The sequence below is a fragment of the Plecotus auritus genome (assembly GCF_963455305.1).
Source record: "Plecotus auritus genome assembly, chromosome: 6".
Lineage (NCBI taxonomy): Eukaryota > Metazoa > Chordata > Mammalia > Chiroptera > Vespertilionidae > Plecotus > Plecotus auritus.
The window spans coordinates 88,018,425-88,037,958 of record NC_137773.1 but is presented as its reverse complement, the minus strand read 5'-3'; the positions used below and the strand labels follow the sequence as shown (position 1 = coordinate 88,037,958).

Here is a 19,534-nt window from a genome sequence, read left to right as displayed (position 1 = left end):
ACCTTTTGGGCAGACAGGAGGCATCAAACACAAAAAATCTCACTTAAATATTGAATAGACTCTTCCATTGTGTATAGAAATAAAGTGGTCAATATGAATTCTCTGCATTTGACCATCCATGCCAGTGTTTCCTTCCATTTCTAGAATGTCCCATAGGAATAGAGAGAAGATAAAATAGTGTTTATTTGTGCTATGTCATGGGCTTTTTATGACACCTGTTAATTTCCATGTAGTAGTATCTATATTATTCAAATACTGAATATCCATTGCAGGGGTTTTTCATAAATATTTTGAAAAGCAGCAGGAAAGAAGGGGGTAGTAAATGTTAGTGCTGAGCTGAGATACATTTCAGGGTTTCATGTCATTCCATGCTCTAGTGCCTTGATTGAGACAGGAGAGGCTTCACCCTTTCCGCCATAGAATAGTATTACATTTTTGGAATTGCATTTTATTAGTAAGCACACTATCCTAATAATGATTGAAATTCTTTGTTAAAAAATGATCAAAACTTTCTTGATTTCCAAACTTCCCTTAGGTCCCACACATGGTCTAGAGATGAATGTTAGACTGGCCATTTCCAAGAAGGAACGCAAGCACAGAGATTCCGAGATTTCCACACACTCCACATGGAGGGCGTGAAAGATTCAGGACTCAAAAATGGATCTCCTTATTCCTGAACCAGGGCACTGTCACCTCCACATTAGCTAAGGAGTGGTTCTTTCAAACCTACTTTGGTCTTCAATGCGAAATGGAGGTAGAAGAACTGATTTATCCCCTTTTGGTTCAGTGAGTTTACCTGTGAATTTGGAAATGTGTCAGTGATTTACAGGGGCCATAATGTCACAAACATTATGGATTTTATGGTTTTCTATAAATAGTCAAGCATTGTACAGTCCAGTTTTGAAATCCAAAATGGAAAATAAATTGCTATGAAGATGAAAATTTCATGTGGAGTTCTCATGGAATGACTATTATAAAACAGACTTCAGGAACACTTTCAAATGCATATCCTTATAATAAAAGGATGTAGTTAATAGAAAATGATTTTTGTATTGGAACAAGAAATATTGCACATGTACCAATTTGTTGGGGAGCACAAGAGACTTGGTTGGAAAGTTGTAAGGAGGACCTTCTGATAAAAGGGAAATTTTTGGAAGGCCACCTGACCTGTTTATCAGAATTCTGACTTAGGGGAGACTTAGGGGAGTGTGGAAGGCGGTGCCCCTAATTATTCCTTGACCTTTTCAAACAAGTCTGTGTACGTGCAGACACCCGGGTGTTTACTGGGATCCTTAATCTTAATGCCTGGATGCCCTTGCTTAGAGTACAATGTAAGCACATGTGTCCTCCCAAGATTACTCACCCTACTCATTGTATCTAAAGATAAAAATTCCAATAAAGGCCTAACGAGGCAGGCAATAGAGGCTGCTCTGGCCACTAGAGCCAGGGAGCCCCTTAACCCTCTCTTTCACAGTTAAACTGTGTGGGAGTAATCTGTTCATCCGTCGTTCAGGGGCTGCTGATCAGTCTGGCACCAATTTGTAGAAGTTGAAATATTAATCACCACTAACTTATCAATACAAGTTCTCACTTGTGTGAAATTAAGAGAGGTGCAAGAATTTCCATGGAATTGTGGTATGAAGAAACTGATATAAATAACAATATAATAGAAATATAAAATATACAATGTAAAATATTTAACATAAAAATAAAATATGTTAAGTTATAAATATCTTAAATATATATTTTACATTTGTCAAATTTATATTAAAATATATAGACATAAATTTATAAACGAAATAAAATGAAGTCTTCTCTCACATAATAATGTGCATCAATAAAATGTTTTAGGTCAATGTATGTACTGCATTAAGAGACTTAAACACAATGTTGTGGTAAGGAAGTACATTTCAGTGATGACGTATATAGGCAAGGTTTTAAGAAAACTGCTTATGGGTACGTAAGTCAACATTGACAAAAAAAAAAACAAATATGCCCACCAAAGCAATGACACTGGTTGCCTTTGGGCAATGAGTATTTATAGAAATGGGATTGAATTAAGATCCCAAGAAAAATCAATACTTATCGGTAATGTTTCAAATCTCTCTACAACATGAGATCTGAAGGAAATACTGTTAAATGTTTATATTTTTAATGTGGGTGGTGGGTGTCAATGGCAGTAATAATAGGTAATATCAGTGGAGTATTACCTAAGTGTTGGGCAGTATTCTAAGGCAGTGTTTCTCAATCCTGGCTTCACACCAGGACAACCAAGAATCTCACATGTAGGGATGCTGCATAAATTGATTCTAGGCTGAGGCCACAGTATCTGTATATTTTTAAACAACCACAGGCAAATATATCAATCAACTGGAAATAATAATCACTGGTTTAAGCAACTGAAGTGATTTTTTAAAACTTCCTTACAATAAACATTAAAGGTAGCTTCAATTATTATCTCAATTTTATACCAGAGGAAACTGCCCATATATATTTACATTGTTCTATTTTGAATTTTTCCTCAATTGAATCATAGTGTGTTCTGTCAAAATAATAAACGTTCTGGTAGCTGAAGAAAGAGAATTTCAATCACTGTGTCAGAAAGGATTGATATCAAAATCTATTATCTAGGCACTAGAGGCCTGGGTGCACAGATTTGTGCACTGGTGAGGTCCCTCGGCCTGGCCTGTGGGGATCAGGCCAAAACTGGTTCTCCGACATCTTTTGAGGGGTCCCAGATTGTGAGAGGGTGCAGGCCAGGCCTAGGGACCCCACTGGTGCATGATAGGGGCTGGGGTGGGACCATGGGAGGGCTCCAGAGCATGTCTGGCCCATCTTGCCCAGTCCCGATTGGCAGGACTCCAGCAGCAAGCTAACCTACCAGTTGGAGCATTTGCCTCCTGGTGGTCAATGAGTGTCATAGAGACTGGTCGAGTGGTCTAACCAATGGCTGGACACTTAGCATATTAGACTTTTATTATACAGGACTAGTGGCTAGGTGCACGAAATTCGTGCACGGGAGGGTGTGTCCCTCAGCCCAGCCTGTACCCTCTCCAATCTGGGACCCCTCGAGGGATGTCCTATCGGGATCAGGCCTAAACAGGCAGTCGGACATCCCTCTCACAATCCAGGACTGTTGGCTCCCAACTGCTCACCTGCCTGCCTTCCTGATTGCCCCTAACCGCTTCTGCCTGCCAGCCTGATCACCCCCTAATCACTCCCCTGCAAGCCTGATTGATGCCTAACTGCTCCCCTGCCACCCTGATTGCCCCTAACTGCCCTCCCCTGCAGGCCCGGTCACCCCTAACTGCTCTCCCCTGCAGGCCTGGTCACCCCCAAGTTCCCTCCTCTGCCAGCCTGGTCACCCTTAACTGCCCTCCCCTGCAGGCTTGATTGCCCCCAACTGCCCTCCTTTTCAGGCCTGGTCCTTCCCAACTGCCCTCCCCTGCTGGCCATCTTGTGGTGGCCATCTTGTGTCCACATGAGTGCAGCCATCTTTGACCACATGGGGGCAGCCATTTGTGTGTTGGAGTGATAGTCAATTTGCATATTACTCTTTTATTAGATAGGATAAGAAATCTCGGTCTTAAAACGAGTGGGACCTCCCCAATGCTAAACTCCTCAACTATAAATAGGAGGGATTATGATCAGAAAAACAAAACTAACAGTCATATATGAAAAGGTGCTCAACATCACTATCCATCAGGGAAATGCAAATAGAAATCACAATAGTACATAACCTCACACCTATCAGAATAGCTATTATAAAAAAGAAAAGTCTCATATGTGGTATCTAATCAACACAATAAAATGATGCACAAAATAGATTCAGAGACATAGAAGAATGGAACAGACTGATAAATCTCAGATGGAAGGTGGTGGTGGCTAGGGAGAGATTATCCAAATAATTTATATGCATATATGCATAATCCGTGGACACAGAGAACAGTGTAGTGAAGGCCTGAGCATAGGGTGGGGGGCAGGGTCTGGACTGGAGGGGGTCAATGGGGAAAAAAGGGTGACATTTGTAATACTTTCAACAATAAAGATAAATTAAGAAAAAAAAGACACGTGTTGGTGAGGATGTGAAGAAAAGGGAACCCTGGTACACTGATGGCGTGAATAAATATCCTACAATCATTATAATAAACAATATGTGGCTCCTCAAAAAATTTTAAACTAGTACTAATTGAAAAACAACTTCCAAATGACTTTTAAAGGACAACTCTCATGCTTGAGTAATCACTTATTTCTATGAAGGAGAGACAGAAAACCAAAGAATGGTAAAACCCATGAAGATAACTATCTCATAAAAATATTTTCTGATTATGAACATTCAACTTTCATTTAGAATCCAGATTACACAATCCTGTCTTTTATACAGTGTTGAAAATACTCTAAATAAAGGAACTAACTAACTAGCATTGTATTTTAATAAAAGAAGGTATATGTAGCTACTTCTTAATTTCTTAAAATTAGAATAATTTTTATTTCTTAAAGGGGGATGGGTGTTTCTCCTTCTATATATATTTTAAAGAAGTAGCTGTGTTTTCCTGTGATTATGACTTTGTTATCTCTAATGTTCTTGCTCCTCTGATACTTTTCAATGGAGTTTCTGGACAGTGAAGTGTATATAGAAAGAGGTGAGTAACATGGAAACCAATAAAGAAAGACAATAGTGTGGTGAAGGCCTGGGGCTGGGAGCGGGCAGGCTGGAAGGGTCAATGCGGGGGAAAGGGTACATCTGTAATACTTTCAACAATAAAGGCACATTTAAAAAAAGAAAATAAAAAAGAAACAGTTCTAATTAAATAGGATTTATCATACTGAGAAATATTGGTAAAGGTACTGGAGTATATGACCTCAGGGGTGAATAGCTTGAATACAGAATATGGATACAATGCTGTGTGCTCATTTACTTATTTTCCTTTCCCCAATCCTCTTCTAAAGGTGTCCTGGCTACATAGAACCACAAAATCTAACACGTGTCTCAGAATTCTTCCTCCTGGGTCTCTCTGATGACCTGGGACTGCAGCCTCTGCTCTTGGGGCTCTTCCTGTCCATGTACCTGGTTGCCGTGTTGGGGAACATGCTCATCATCCTGACTGTCAGCTCTGATTCCCACCTCCACACCCCCATGTACTTCTTCCTCTGCAACCTGTCCTTGGCTGACATCTGTTTCATTTCTACAACTGTTCCAGAGATGATTGTGGACATCCAGACTCACAGCAGAGTCATCTCCTATGGGGGCTGCCTGACACAGATGTCTTTTTTTGATCCTTTTTGGATGTATGGATGGCATGCTTTTGACTGTCATGGCCTATGACTGGTTTGTGGCCATCTGTCACCCTCTGCACTACTCAGCCATCATGAACCCATGCCTCTGTTGCTTCTTAGTTTTGATGTCATTTTTCATCAGCCTTTTGGACTCCCAGCTGCATACTTTAATTGTGTTACAACTTGCCTGCTTCAAAGATGTAAACATTTCTAATTTCTTCTGTGATCCTTCTCAGCTCCTTCATCTTGGCTGCTCTGACACCTTCACCAATAACATAGTCATGTATTTTGTTGGTGCCATTTCTGGTTTTCTCCCTATCTCAGGGATCTTTTGCTCTTACTATAAAATTGTTTCCTCCATTCTGAGATTTCCATCGATAGGTGGGAAGTATAAAGCCTTCTCCACCTGTGGCTCTCACCTGTCAGTTGTTTGCTTATTTTATGGAACAGCTATTGGAGGTTACCTTGGATCAGCACTGTTGCCTTCCCCCAGGAAGGATGAGGTGGCCTCGGTCATGTACACTATAGTCACCCCCATGCTGAACCCTGTCATTTACAGTCTGAGGAACAGGGACATTAAGAGTGCCCTATGGAGGCTCTACAGCAGAACAGTCTACTCTTAATATCTCTGCAATCCCTATGGAGCGTAGTTGGGAAATCTAGCAAAACCAAACATGTAGACCAGTGAACACTGTTGCCTTAGTCATATTGTGTTTAGTCTCATGGTTTTCATTCCTCTCCATGCTTCACATATGAACTTTATTTCTTTTGATTTGACTTTAATTGAATTGCAGAGTAATCTGGGATCCTTTGTACGCCATCATAATTCCATAAGAAATGCATTGACTCTGGTATCCAGGTGAAATATACAATTCTCTTAGTAAATACTTAAATGTTACATCTTTCCTCATGTCTTTCTGGTATTTTTCATACACATTTTGCATCTTTCAAATCTAAGTATTCAGGTAATTTCTGAGGATGCAGATCACTGGTTTATAATGATGGATTTTATTGGAACCCACTGGGGAATTTTATAAATACTGATGACTGGGTCTGTTGGAGGAGTTCATGAAGATGTGACTGCCATTGGACCCAAGAGCTGCCCCTGCAGAATCAGGGGAATCCCCTGTCCTTGGAATGTTCATTTCACTTGCCTACCCTTCTCCAGAAGCTGGCCTAAGGATATACCCTTGAACTAGTTATGTTTTGTTGAGACCATCTAGATTTTATACATCACTGAACCCAGTTAAGGCCTTTATTGTATATGAACTTTTAAGATTTGGTGGGCACGTGTATAGATATACTTGTCTTGTGGCTACCCTAGACAAGCCTTGCATATAAATTCACTGGTTTATGAAAACTGCCACCTCCCGGTCTGTAGTGAGCTTTCTTTGGTCTCTCCCTGCTTTCCATGCATGGGGGCTGGTTCATATTTCACCTGAAATTTCCTTAGATTGAGAACCAACGGAGTATCCCTTATCAAATATTAGTTGCCTGTGTATGCAGTGGTTTACTTCTGGCCCTAGATTCTGTACCATTGGTCTTTTTTGTCCATTTTTAATCCATTCCTACATCCCATTGTGGCAATCCCTGCTCTTCTTCTTTGCTTTTAGCTGTGTCTTTATGTCTAAGCTTAGCCATTCTCTGGGTGGAGTGAAATAAAACAGGTCTTTCCTATGGGGCACTATAAGACTTGGTAAACTAGTTGCTCACTCTACTCTCCCTTCTTCCACCAGGTTAACAACTCTTTCTAGCTTGGAGTTTCCTGTTGTTGCTGAGTAGCCTGGCCTAGGTGATGGCATGATGCAGGAACTATGAAGCTGCTCTTTGTTTCCTTTTGTGTGGCTATTCTCAGGTGTTTTGTTCCACTGTGTTGCTGACGTTCCATAAGTGGACTCTTGAGTTCTCCCAGAGCTGTTTTCGTTCATGGATCTAATTGTTGATCTTTGCAGGCCAACAGAGGCCGTTGTCTCCTACATCACCAACTTGGTTTGCCACATTTTCTTTCTATCAGTTAATGACAGACCGATCTCTAAATTCCTCATCCAGAGTTATCTGAGGCAGGAGGACTGCATGAGTAGGATGTGGGAGGTTGCAAGGTACCATCATTCCCATACTCACGTTATCAATTGGAAAAAAACAACAACGAAATAGGCCCCAAACACACTTATATAAATTTTAGGATCTGTGGACACAAAGAAAAATTCATCCTGTAATAGGTTAAGCTCTTCTCAATGACAGAAATCAGAAGCCATTGGAGACATTTGTTGAATCTTGGCACAGAATGGCTGCAGCTTGATGTGAGGGACCATGGTGATGGAAGGGAAACCATGCTGGCTTTTTTGGACTGTGTGTCCTGAGGGAACATGGTGGGGTTCGCAGAAACGCCCAAACAGAGGCAATTTCTACTCATGTGCCAGTTTATCTGCAGGAAATTTTGCTGAGAGCATTGTGGTGTGATGGATTGTGGGCTATCTGGGAAGCAGAGCTATCTCTCCAGTGTGTGGTCCTTAGAGACCAATGTCCTGATAGAGGGTGGGTCCTGCATGGTGGGCAGATTCCAATATGCTCCCAATGGCCTCCACTCCTGTATTCACGCTGTTGTGGAAACCCATTCTCTTTAGTGTGTCTTGGGCCTACTGACTTGCTTCTAACCAACACAACATTGCAAAACTGATGAGATGTCACTTCTGATATTAGGGTACAAAAAGGCTTTATATTCCTGGCCCTTGTCTCTTGTAACCTGTCCTAATGGGAGCCACAGCCATGCCTGAGCTTCCCTGTGAGAGGCGCATTAGGCAGAGGACTGAGCAAGGCCTCTAGCCAACAGCCCACAAGGAACCCCCTCCTTCCAAGAGTGAGTGGTTTGGAATAGGTCAACCCCAGTCAAACTTTGAGGGGACTGCAGCCCTAGTTAATACTTTGATTGCACTCTTGTTGGGTACCCTGTTTAATTTAAGAGAAAGTCAGTAGGTTTTTACTGTATCCAAAACATCAATGAACAAGAAAAATCAGAACTTGGACTGTCATTTAAATAAGCAAACAATCCCTTACTTGACTTGGGGTGCTGAACACACATTACAACATACAGGTGACATATTATAGAATAGTACATCTGAAACCTATATAATTGTATTAATCAATGTCATCTCCAATAAGTTCAAGAAAAAAAAGAAAAAAGAAGTGAAAGAAGAAAAGGGAATAATGGCGGCGGAATAGACAGACGTGTTCCGAGCCTTGTCCCGGAGCAGAAAGAAAGAACAGCTGAGGGTCGCACAAGGAGTGTTTGTTGGCCGGTTGGGAGACAGCTGAATTCCAGAAGGAGGTGGGGGACTGCTGAATGGGGTTCCCCTGACCTGGCAGCACCAACTGCGGCTGGGTCCCCTCCCGGAGCTGCGGGGTTGGACGCGGAGTCTGCGCCATCTTGATCCGGAAAGTGGAGCTTATCTGAAGCCTGAGAATCCACAACTGCGGCACCCCAGGAACAGCTGCGAGCCCCAGAACAACGCTCCCCAACTGGCGCAAGCACACGGGTTCAGAGGAGCTCTACACTCCACCACGGAAAGGTCAGATTTCGCCTGGGATAAGGAGAGAAAGAACTACATAACAAGACACCCAGAGAAGAGAGACCATGGGGAGACAAAGAGGCAGCCCGCATATGAAAGAAAAGCAGGCATCACCAGAAAAGGAAGTAAACGAAATGGAGGCAAGCAACCTTCCAGAAAAAGAATTCAGAGAAATGGTCATAAGGTGGCTGAAAAGAATGGAAGACAAATTCGACAATATGAGCAAGAACCAAGAGGAAATGAAGAAGAACCAAGAAGAAATGAAAAATGACATCGCTGCTGTAAAGAACTCAATAGAAAGCATCAAGAGTAGACTAGAAGAAGCAGAGGACCGCATCAGTGAGCTAGAAGACAAGATGGAAAAAAATACCCAAGAAAAGCAACTTCTAGAAAAAAAAATTAAAAGGCAAGAGGAGAGTCTAAGGGAACTTTGGGACAACACGAAACAAAACAACATCCGCATAATAGGGGTTCCAGAAGGAAAGGAAGCTGAGCAAGGAATAGAAAACCTCTTTGAAGAAATAATGACAGAAAATTTCCCAGATATAGGGAAGAAAAAACACACACAAATCCAAGAAGCTCACAGAGTCCCAAGCAAAATGAACCCCAAAAGACCGACGCCAAGGCACATTATAATTAAATTGGCAAACAACAACGACAAAGTAAGAATCTTAAAAGCAGCAAGAGAGAGACAGAAAGTTACATACAAAGGAACCCCCATCAGACTAGCAACTGATTTCTCAACAGAAACTCATCAAGCCAGAAGGGAATGGAATGAAATATACAAAGTCATGCAAAGGAAGGGGCTGAATCCAAGAATACTGTACCCAGCAAGGCTGTCAATCAAAATTGAAGGTGAAATCAGGAGCTTCACAGACAAAAAAGGACTAAGGGAATTTATTACCACCAAACCAGCAATGCAAGAAATGCTAAAGGGTCTGCTGTAAAAAAAAAGAAATAGGAAGTGAAGAAGTAACACAGGGGTAAAGAATAGGAATGGCGACAAATAAGTACCTATCAATAATAACTTTAAATGTAAATGGATTAAATGCCCCAATCAAAAGACATAGGGTAACGGATTGGATAAGAAAACACGACCCATATATCTGCTGTCTACAAGAAACCCACCTCAGAAAAAAAGACGCACACAGACTGAGGGTGAAGGGATGGAAAAAGGTTTTCCAGGCAAATGGAACTGAAAAAAAAGCTGGGGTAGCAATACTTATTTCTGACAAATTAGATCTCAAACTGAAGGACATAACAAGAGATAAGGAAGGCCATTTCATAATACTAAAGGGAGCAATCCAACAAGAAGAAATAACTCTGGTAAACATATATGCACCCAATACAGGAGCACCCAAATACATAAAAAAACTCCTGGAGGATATCAAGGGAGAGATTGACAGCAATACAATCATAGTAGGAGACTTTAATACCCCACTATCACCATTGGACAAATCCTCTAAACAAAACATCAGCAAAGAAACATCAATCCTAAATGACTCACTAGACCAGTTGGAATTAATTGACATCTTCAGAACATTTCACCCCAAAGCCACAGAATATACATTCTTCTCAAGTGCACATGGGTCATCTTCAAAGATAGACCATATGTTGGGACACAGGCAAAGTCTCTTCAAATTCAAGAAGATAGAAATCATATCAAGCATCTTCTCAGACCACAGTGGCATAAAACTGGAAATCAACTACAATAAAAACAACCCAAAGAAATCAAACACATGGAGACTAAACAGCATGCTATTAAACCATGACTGGGTTACCAGAGAGATCAAAGAAGAAATAAAAAACATCATGACAACAAATGACAATGAAAACACTACAATCCAAAATCTATGGGACACAGCGAAAGCAGTCTTGAGAGGGAAGTTCATAGCTCTACAAGCCTACTGCAAAAAACAAGAAACAGGGGTAATAAATTACCTAACCCAACAACTCAAAGAGTTAGAAAAAGAGCAACAAGAAAAGCCCAGTGTAAGCAGAAGGAAGGAAATAATAAAGATCAGAGCACAGATAAACGACATAGAGACCAAAGAAACAATTCAAAAGATCAACAAGACCAAGAGCTGGTTCTTTGAAAGGATAAACAAGATTGATGAACCTCTAGCCAGGCTCACCAAGAAGCAAAGAGAGAGGACCCAAATAAACAAGATCAGAAATGAAAGAGGTGAAATAACAACAGATCCCGCTGAAATACAAAGGATTGTTAAAAAATACTACGAACAACTCTATTCCAACAAACTGGACAACCTGGAGGAAATGGACATATTCCTAGAAAAATATAACCTTCCAAAACTCAATCAGGAAGAATCTAAACAGCTCAACATGCCAGTAACTATGGAAGAAATTGAAGCAGTCATCAAAGAGCTTCCGGCAAACAAAAGCCCGGGGCCAGACGGCTTCACAGGAGAGTTCTACCAAACATTCAAGGAAGAACTAAAACCTATCCTCCTCAGACTATTCCAAAAAATTCAAGAGGAAGGAACACTTCCAAGCTCCTTCTATGAAGCCAGCATCACCCTAATACCAAAACCAGATAAAGACAACACAATGAAGGAGAATTACAGGCCAATATCCCTCATGAATGTAGATGCCAAAATCCTCAATAAAATTCTAGCAAATAGGATCCAGCAGTACATCAGAAAGATCATACACCATGACCAAGTAGGATTTATCCCAGGAATGCAAGGATGGTTCAATATCCGCAAATCAATAAATGTGATACATCACATAAACAAATTGAGAGATAAAAATCACATAGTCATATCAATTGATGCAGAAAAAGCATTTGACAAAATCCAACACCCTTTCTTGATAAAAACTCTCAACAAGGTGGGAATAGAAGGATCATACCTCAACATAATAAAAGCTATATATGATAAACCCACAGCTAACATCATACTCAATGGGCAAAAACTAAAACCATTTCCCCTAAGAACAGGAACAAGACAGGGATGCCCACTCTCACCACTCCTGTTCGACATAGTACTGGAAGTATTAGCCACTGCAATTAGACAAGAAGAAGAAATAAAAGGCATCCAAATTGGAAAAGAAGAAGTAAAGCTGTCCTTATTTGCAGATGACATGATATTGTACATAAAAAACCCGAAAGACTCCATAAAAAAACTAACAGACTTAATAAATGAATTCGGCAATGTAGCAGGATACAAAATTAATGCCAAGAAATCTATGGCATTTCTATACACCAACAATGAACTTACAGAAAGAGAGACTAAAAAAGCAATCCCATTTTCCATTGCACCAAAAAAATTAAGATACTTAGGAATAAACCTAACCAAGGAGGTAAAAGACCTATATGCGGAAAACTACAGGACCCTGAAAAAAGAGATAGAGGAAGATGTAAACAGATGGAAGAACATACCATGTTCATGGATTGGTAGAATCAACATCATTAAAATGTCCATACTACCCAAAGCAATCTATAGATTCAATGCACTCCCCATTAAAATACCAACGGCGTATTTCACAGACCTAGAAAGAACTCTCCAAAAATTCATCTGGAATAAAAAAAGACCCCGAATAGCCACAGCAATCCTGAGAAAGAAGAATAAAGTAGGAGGGATCTCAATACCAGATTTCAAGCTGTATTACAAAGCCACTGTCCTCAAAACAGCCTGGTACTGGCACAAGAACAGACATATAGATCAATGGAACAGAATAGAGAATCCAGATATCGACCCAAACCAATATGCGCATTTAATATTTGACAAAGGAGGCATGAGCATACAATGGAGTCAAGACAGTCTCTTTAATAAATGGTGTTGGGAAAATTGGACAGATACATGCAAAAAAATGAAACTAGATCACCAACTTACACCATACACAAAAATAAACTCAAAATGGGTACAGGACTTAAATATAAGACGGGAAACCATAAAAATACTAGAGGAATCCACAGGCAGCAAAATCTCAGACATATGCCAAAAGAACTTTTTCAGTGATACTGCCCCTAGGGCAATGGAAGCCAAACAGAAAATAAACAAATGGGACTACATCAAAATAAAAAGCTTTTGCACAGCAAAAGAAACCATCAACAAAACAACAAGAAACCCCACTGTATGGGAGAACATATTTGCAAATGGTATCACTGATAAAGGTTTAATTTCCAACATCTACAGGCAGCTTATACAACTTAATAAAAGGAAGATAAAGGATCCAATAAAAAAATGGGCAACGGACCTAAATAGAATCTTTTCGAAAGAAGACAGAAGGAAGGCCAAGAGACACATGAAAACATGCTCAAAGTCACTAATTATCCGAGAGATGCAAATCAAAACAACAATGCGATACCATCTCACACCTGTCAGAATGGCTATCATCAACAAATCAACAAACGACAAGTGTTGGCGAGGATGCGGAGAAAAAGGAACCCTCGTGCACTGCTGGTGGGAATGCAGACTGGTGCAGCCACTGTGGAGAACAGTATGGAGTTTCCTCAAAAAACTGAAAATGGAACTCCCATTTGACCCAGTAATCCCACTCCTAGGAATATATCCTAAGAAACCAGAAACACCAATCAGAAAGGATATATGCACCCCTATGTTCATAGCAGCACAATTTACAATAGCTAAGATTTGGAAACAGCCTAGGTGCCCATCAGCAGATGACTGGATCAGAAAACTATGGTACATCTACACAATGGAATACTATGCTGCCGTAAAAAAGAAGGAATTACTACCATTTGTAGGCACTTGGATGGAATTAGAGAACATTATGCTAAGTGAAATAAGCCAGTCAATGAAAGAAAAATACCACATGATCCCACTCATTTGGGGATAATGAAAAACATTATAAACTGATGAACAAAAAAATAGTTACAGAGGCAGTAAAGCATCAAACAGACTGTCAAATTACAGTGGTAAGGTTAGGGAGAGGTGGGGGAAATAAGAGATCAACTGAAGGACTTATATGCATGTATATAAGAGTAAGCAACGGATACAAAACTTTGGGGGGTGAGGGCATGTATGGGAGTGGGGTGGGGGTGGGGGGCAATGGTAAGATATGTACACATATAATACCTTAATAAAAATTTGAAAAAAAAATAAAAATAAAAATAAAATAAAATAGGTAACAAAAAAAAAAAAAAAAAAAAAAAAAAGAAGTGAAAAAAAGAAATAAAAAATGTATTGTGCTGCAAACAGCATCTTGCTCACAGTAAACCTTCAATATACAATACTTATGTCTTTAAAAATAAAACCTAAAAAAGGAAATAGACTTTTCCTTTTAAAGACAGAAGTCTTAATGAAGAAAATGGAAATAGTTATGGTTCTTGTTAGAGAAGGCCTAATTGTCCCTAATTTACATGATTAATACAATGATTTTGCAGATGTCAAAGTCAAAAAGTCATAAATTGAAAAGAGTCTGCATTCTATATTAAGATTTTTGAAACTGGAAGTCAGAAGCAAAATGTACAGATGTGCTTTCTCCTGAGAAGAGGCAAGTCCCAGACCCTCCTAAGTACATTCCCTATTCTCCGTTTCCTCTTTGTTAATATTAGGAAGTCCTCAGAGGTTAGGAAAACATGGACCAATTTCACTAATTATGACCTCTGTGCATTGAGTGCTCAAGGCCATACAGGCTGCCATTCCCAGTTAAGAGTCATATGTGTGGCTCTTCCTCCCAGAATTGAGACCTGCTTCAGGAGATCCATGGCTGAGTCTGTCTTCACGCCAGTCCTGAGAACAGAGCCTCAGCCTTCTTATTAGCAGGCAGGAGAGGGCAGTGGATCCAAAGTCTTAGGTCATGACTCAGCGGAGAGACAGCACAAACCAGTGAGTGGCAAGGGATATGGTAGATGGAGGGGGAATTACGGAGAAACTTGTTTCCTCATTTTCAAGGCAGCAGGACAGCTAAGATAGCCAGATGGGAGGGCATCGATAAGCAAAGTTACAGCTCAGAAGCCTATGAAATTTATGCTATTTTTTTCCCTTGGAGATTTTAGAACTCTCATTCAGAATCCTGCTCTTCTCCACTACCATTCCTACCTTCCAAAGTCATTGCCCATACCAGAGAGGGAACCAGACCTCTTCATTCCCTAAGCATTCCAGTATGATCATGAATGCTGTGGTTATCATCATGACAGTGATGAGGAGAGTAACCATAATTTCACAAAACTCCATTGATGGTTTCCTTGTGCCAGATTCAGAGGTCTGTGTTATGTAGCTTCCATTTTCACCTGCATAATACCCTCAAGATCAGGGTATACAACTATTGTTAATTTAGAGTTGAGGAAAGGAGCAAAATATTCCTATTCAATTTGTACCCAGGTCCTTGGGCAAAAAAGGTGGAGTCAGATTTGGATAGTGAGACGCTATTCACAGGACACAGGGTGCAGAACGATGTCTTTCCATACAATTTACATCACATGGCTATTGAGCTCTTGAAATGTGGCTACTCCAAACTGAGATGTGCTGTCCTTATACTAGTAAAACACCGGATTTTGAAGACATATAAGAAAAGATTGTAAAATATCTCAATTGTGTATATTGGTAAAACTATGTTTTTGGCATAATGAGTTAAATCAAATAGGAAAATTAAAATAAACCAAAAAACCCTCCTGGCCAACCTACTCAGTCTATCCTTTTCCTTTCCAGGTCACCTCAGGTGCATGCCTGTGGGGGAAGCAACTGATTCTCATTTATTTCTGATTGCCCAGCACCCACTCTGTGGTTGGCACACAGTAGGCAACTAAAACAAACAAAAACATATACACACTCTGTGAAATACTGCTTACATGTTGTTAGTGTATAATTACACAGCGTAGTCCCTATGGCTGACACACACTGGCGGTTTTGCTGCCTTGGTTTGCTGCCTTCCAGGAATGTCCTGTGACTAAAGAAATGAATGAGATTCATCATTTTCCTCCAAGCACGCTTCCCAGAATGACTAATTGAAACTGATGAGGGGGCTTTGAGAACTTCTGATTTGTAGCTAAGTTGGACTGAAGTCTGTTTTTATTTTGTTTATTTATTTTGCTCTTTCGATTCTGCATACAAGTGAAATCATACGGTATTTGTCTATCTCTGTCTGACTTATTTCACTTGGTATAATACCCTCTAGGTCCATCTATTCTGTCACAAAAGGTGAGATATCATTCTTTTTTACACACAAAAAATGGACTCAGAGTGTTTATTACATAGTTCTTATAGCGTGCTTATAAATACTACAAGTCAAAGAAATTAATCACGCTGCATTTGGATAAAAAAAGTACATTTAATTGCTTATTAGTGTCCTGGAACTAATAAGGACAATAATAAAGAGCATTTTGTTAAGAGAGATGGATACTTCTCATTCCTTTTTTTTTTCCTATTTAGGAGGGTATTGATAGGCTAGTGTGTGCTTATGGATTTATAAAGCTCTAAATAACCTTACTCCTCTCATTTATTCAGCCCTTATTTTCCAAAGTGAAGCATGCAGTAATAGGCTCATGGAGCAAAATGCAATATGCAAAGAGTTCTAAGAAGAATGTTTCTCATAACCAAGAAATATTACTAAAGAGGCATGGTCCTTAAGTGTGAAAACTAGGAATTGCTTAAATTCAAAATATAGACACACTAATGTGCTTGTTTCCTTTATACCAGCTCTCAAGTATTTTCTAAAAGGTGTCTCTGTTATGTGGAGCCCCAGAATCTAACAGGTGCATTGGAATTCCTCCTTCTGGGCTTCTCAGATGATCCCGAACTGCAGCCTCTAACATTCAGCTTGTTTCTGTCCATGTACCTGGTCACTATGCTGGGGAATCTGCTCATCATCCTGGCCATCGGCTCTGACTCCCGTCTGCACACCCCCATGTACTTCTTCCTCTCCAACCTGTCCATGGCTGACATTGGCTTTTCTTCTACCACCGTCCCAAAGGTGATTTTGGACATTCAAACTCGTAGCAGAGTCATCTCCTATGCTGGCTGCCTGACTCAGTTGTCTTCTTTAAATTTTTTTGGATGTTTGGACAGTGCGCTCCTAACTGTGATGGCCTATGACCGGTTCGTTGCTATCTGTTATCCCCTGCAATACCTGGATATCATGAACCCCCGTGTCTGTAGCCTGCTGCTTCTGGTGTCTTTTATCATCAGCCTTTTGGACTCCCAACTGCACTGCTTGATGATATCACAGCTTTCCTTTTGCACAAGCATGGAAATTCCTCATTTCTTCTGTGACCCTCCTCAACTCCTCGAGCTTGCTTGTAATGATACCTCTACTAATAAAATATTACTCTATTTTATTGGGGCCATCTTTGGTGGCATTCCAGTCACAGGTATCTTTTTCTCTTACTATAAAATTGTTTCCTCCATTCTGAGAATCTCATCGTCAGGTGGAAAGTATAAAGCCTTCTCCACCTGTGGTTCTCACCTGTCAGTTGTTTGTTTATTTTATGGGACAGCCCTTGGGTTGTACCTCAGTTCCACTGTCTCACATTTTCCCAGGAAGGCTGCAGGGACCTCTGTGGTGTATGCTGTGGTCACCCCTATGCTGAACCCTTTCATCTACAGTCTGAGGAACAGGGACATCAAGAGGGCCTTGCAGCGATTCCTCAACAGAATAGCCTAGTCTTAATACATGGGCCATTGTAGATTTTTTCTTATTTATTTATTTATTTATTTATTTATTTATTTATTTATTATTAATTTTGTCTGTCGATTAGAAATGACTCAAAACAAACATTGGTAGTTGGCAAACATCTTTTTGGTCAGACAATTTTTGTAGCTTACGACTTTCAATCCTCCTGATCTATTATGTCTAAAAATAATTTATTTGGGCACATCTTTGATGGGATTAAGGGAGTATTCTGGGATTCTATGTATGTCAAGTCACCACACAATTTAATCCAATTAAAATATGGAATTTTCTGTATTTGTTGCCTATGACCCAGGCATCCTGTAGAAATTCACAACTCTTTTTTAATATGTATGTTATATATGATTCTCAACCATTTCACTGTCCAAGCTATTTTTTGTGTCCATGCTATTTTTCACAAAACTTTGGCTTTAATCAAATCTATTAGTGCAGGTGTGTGAGAGAATGTGTGGCACTGATCTTCAATCTAGGTAGCATCTGATGAGCTTTAAAAATCTTTATGCCTGAGTCCATTAACCATACACAAAGATTTAACTGAATTGGAGAGTGAAAAGAGGATAATGTTTTTTAACAATACCCCAGGTGGGTCTAATGTGTATTGAGACCTGGCCGAGAACTACTGAATTTTGTCTGAAATTTTATTTAAAAAGGACTGGTATGTCTCGGGTTCTTTACTGTTCATGATCAGATACTGAAGACCTTAAAGTGATCAGAACTCCAAAGGAGCAGCTATGGAAGAGCTTGCCTTAGTAAAGGTCAATGTGATTTCCTCCCCTCACATTCTGGGTAATATCTTTTTTTACATATCTTCTCCCTCCACACTCCACAGCTGTCTCTCTGTACTTGATATTAAGCTATAGTTTTTCTGCTCCAAACTTACCCTTCTATGCTTTCAGGTGTTACGCTGTGGTGCGGCCTCTGATTTCCCACCTGGCTTCTCTTTAGATTCTTCCAGTAATTGTCAGTAAAAGGAAAGGTTCTTCCAACCATTTGCCTTGCCCCTTATCCTATGTGGTTGTCAATAAAACCTGCAGTTATGACACTGTATTACCATATTTCTTTCAGTTATGCCTTACATCTTTCTAAAACTATTTAATCGTACCTATATTAAAGTATCTCCCTTAAAAATAACTAGTGTGGCTACTCTCTCCTTGACTTAACCCTCACCGATAACTCATAATATGGGGAATAAAGCTATGGTGTGATATACAATTGGAAGAATTTAAAGTCAGCTCAGGACCAAAAGGTAATTGTAATGTTATGTCTGGGTCAAGGGTATACAATTGAGGTTTAAAACAGTGGTATGTTATGCCGAAACCGGTTTGGCTCAGTGGTAGAGCGTCGGCCTGCGGACTGAAAGGTCCCAGGTTCGATTCCGGTCAAGGGCATGTACCTTGGTTGCGGGCATGTCCCCGTTAGGGGGTGTGCAGGAGGCAGCTGATCGATGTTTCTCTCTCATCGATGTTTCTAACTCTCTATCCCTCTCCCTTCCTCTCTGTAAAAAATCAATAAAATATATTAAAAAAACAAAAAAAAAAAACACACACACACAAAAAAACAGTGGTATGTTATTTCCAGTGGCTGTGTGATTTTCATTGTGCCTGTAGATTGTTAAGTCTCCCAAGTCATTATGAATGAACTTAACTCTATTTTCATTTTCATTACTCAGGGATAACAAACAACCATGTCCTCAGCAAAGGGGACATTTTTCCTTTCACTGGTAACTGCCTCAATTAGGATTCCACTTTGTAACCATCATTTCTTCTCTTTTTTCATGGTCAATCTATCCTTGACCTCCTATTGTCTTATGCTACACTAGAGGCCCCGTGCATGAAATTCGTGCACTTGTAGGGTCCCTAGTGAAAGCCGGCTGCTGGCCGGGTACTCCCTCCCTTTCCCTGGCAGCCCAACCTCCTAGTCCAATTCCTGGTCGAGGGGATAATTTGCATACTATGCTTTTATTATATAGGACTAGAGGCCAAGTGCACGAAATTTGTGCAGTGGGGGGGGGGGAGGTGTCCCTCAACCCAGCCTGCACCTTCTCCAATATGGGACCCCTCAAGGGATGTCTGACTGCCCGG

At 40.3% G+C, this 19,534-nt stretch overlaps 1 protein-coding gene and 1 pseudogene across 2 annotated transcripts; both read left to right on the top strand.

Annotated features, from left to right (window-relative positions):
* Positions 1–748: 748 nt before the first annotated feature.
* On the top strand, positions 749–5,900 carry LOC308251723 (olfactory receptor 7E24-like; annotated as a pseudogene). Its single transcript has 2 exons — positions 749–786; positions 4,951–5,900. The product of its transcript is annotated as an olfactory receptor 7E24-like (transcript).
* Positions 5,901–16,505: 10,605 nt separating this feature from the next.
* Positions 16,506–17,426, top strand: LOC308251433 (olfactory receptor 7E178-like; the record flags this gene model as incomplete). Its single annotated transcript, XM_080674819.1, has 1 exon — positions 16,506–17,426. The coding sequence occupies exon 1, from the start codon at positions 16,596–16,598 to the stop codon at positions 17,424–17,426; it is 831 nt and encodes a 276-aa protein (XP_080530945.1). The 5' UTR covers positions 16,506–16,595.
* Positions 17,427–19,534: the final 2,108 nt, after the last annotated feature.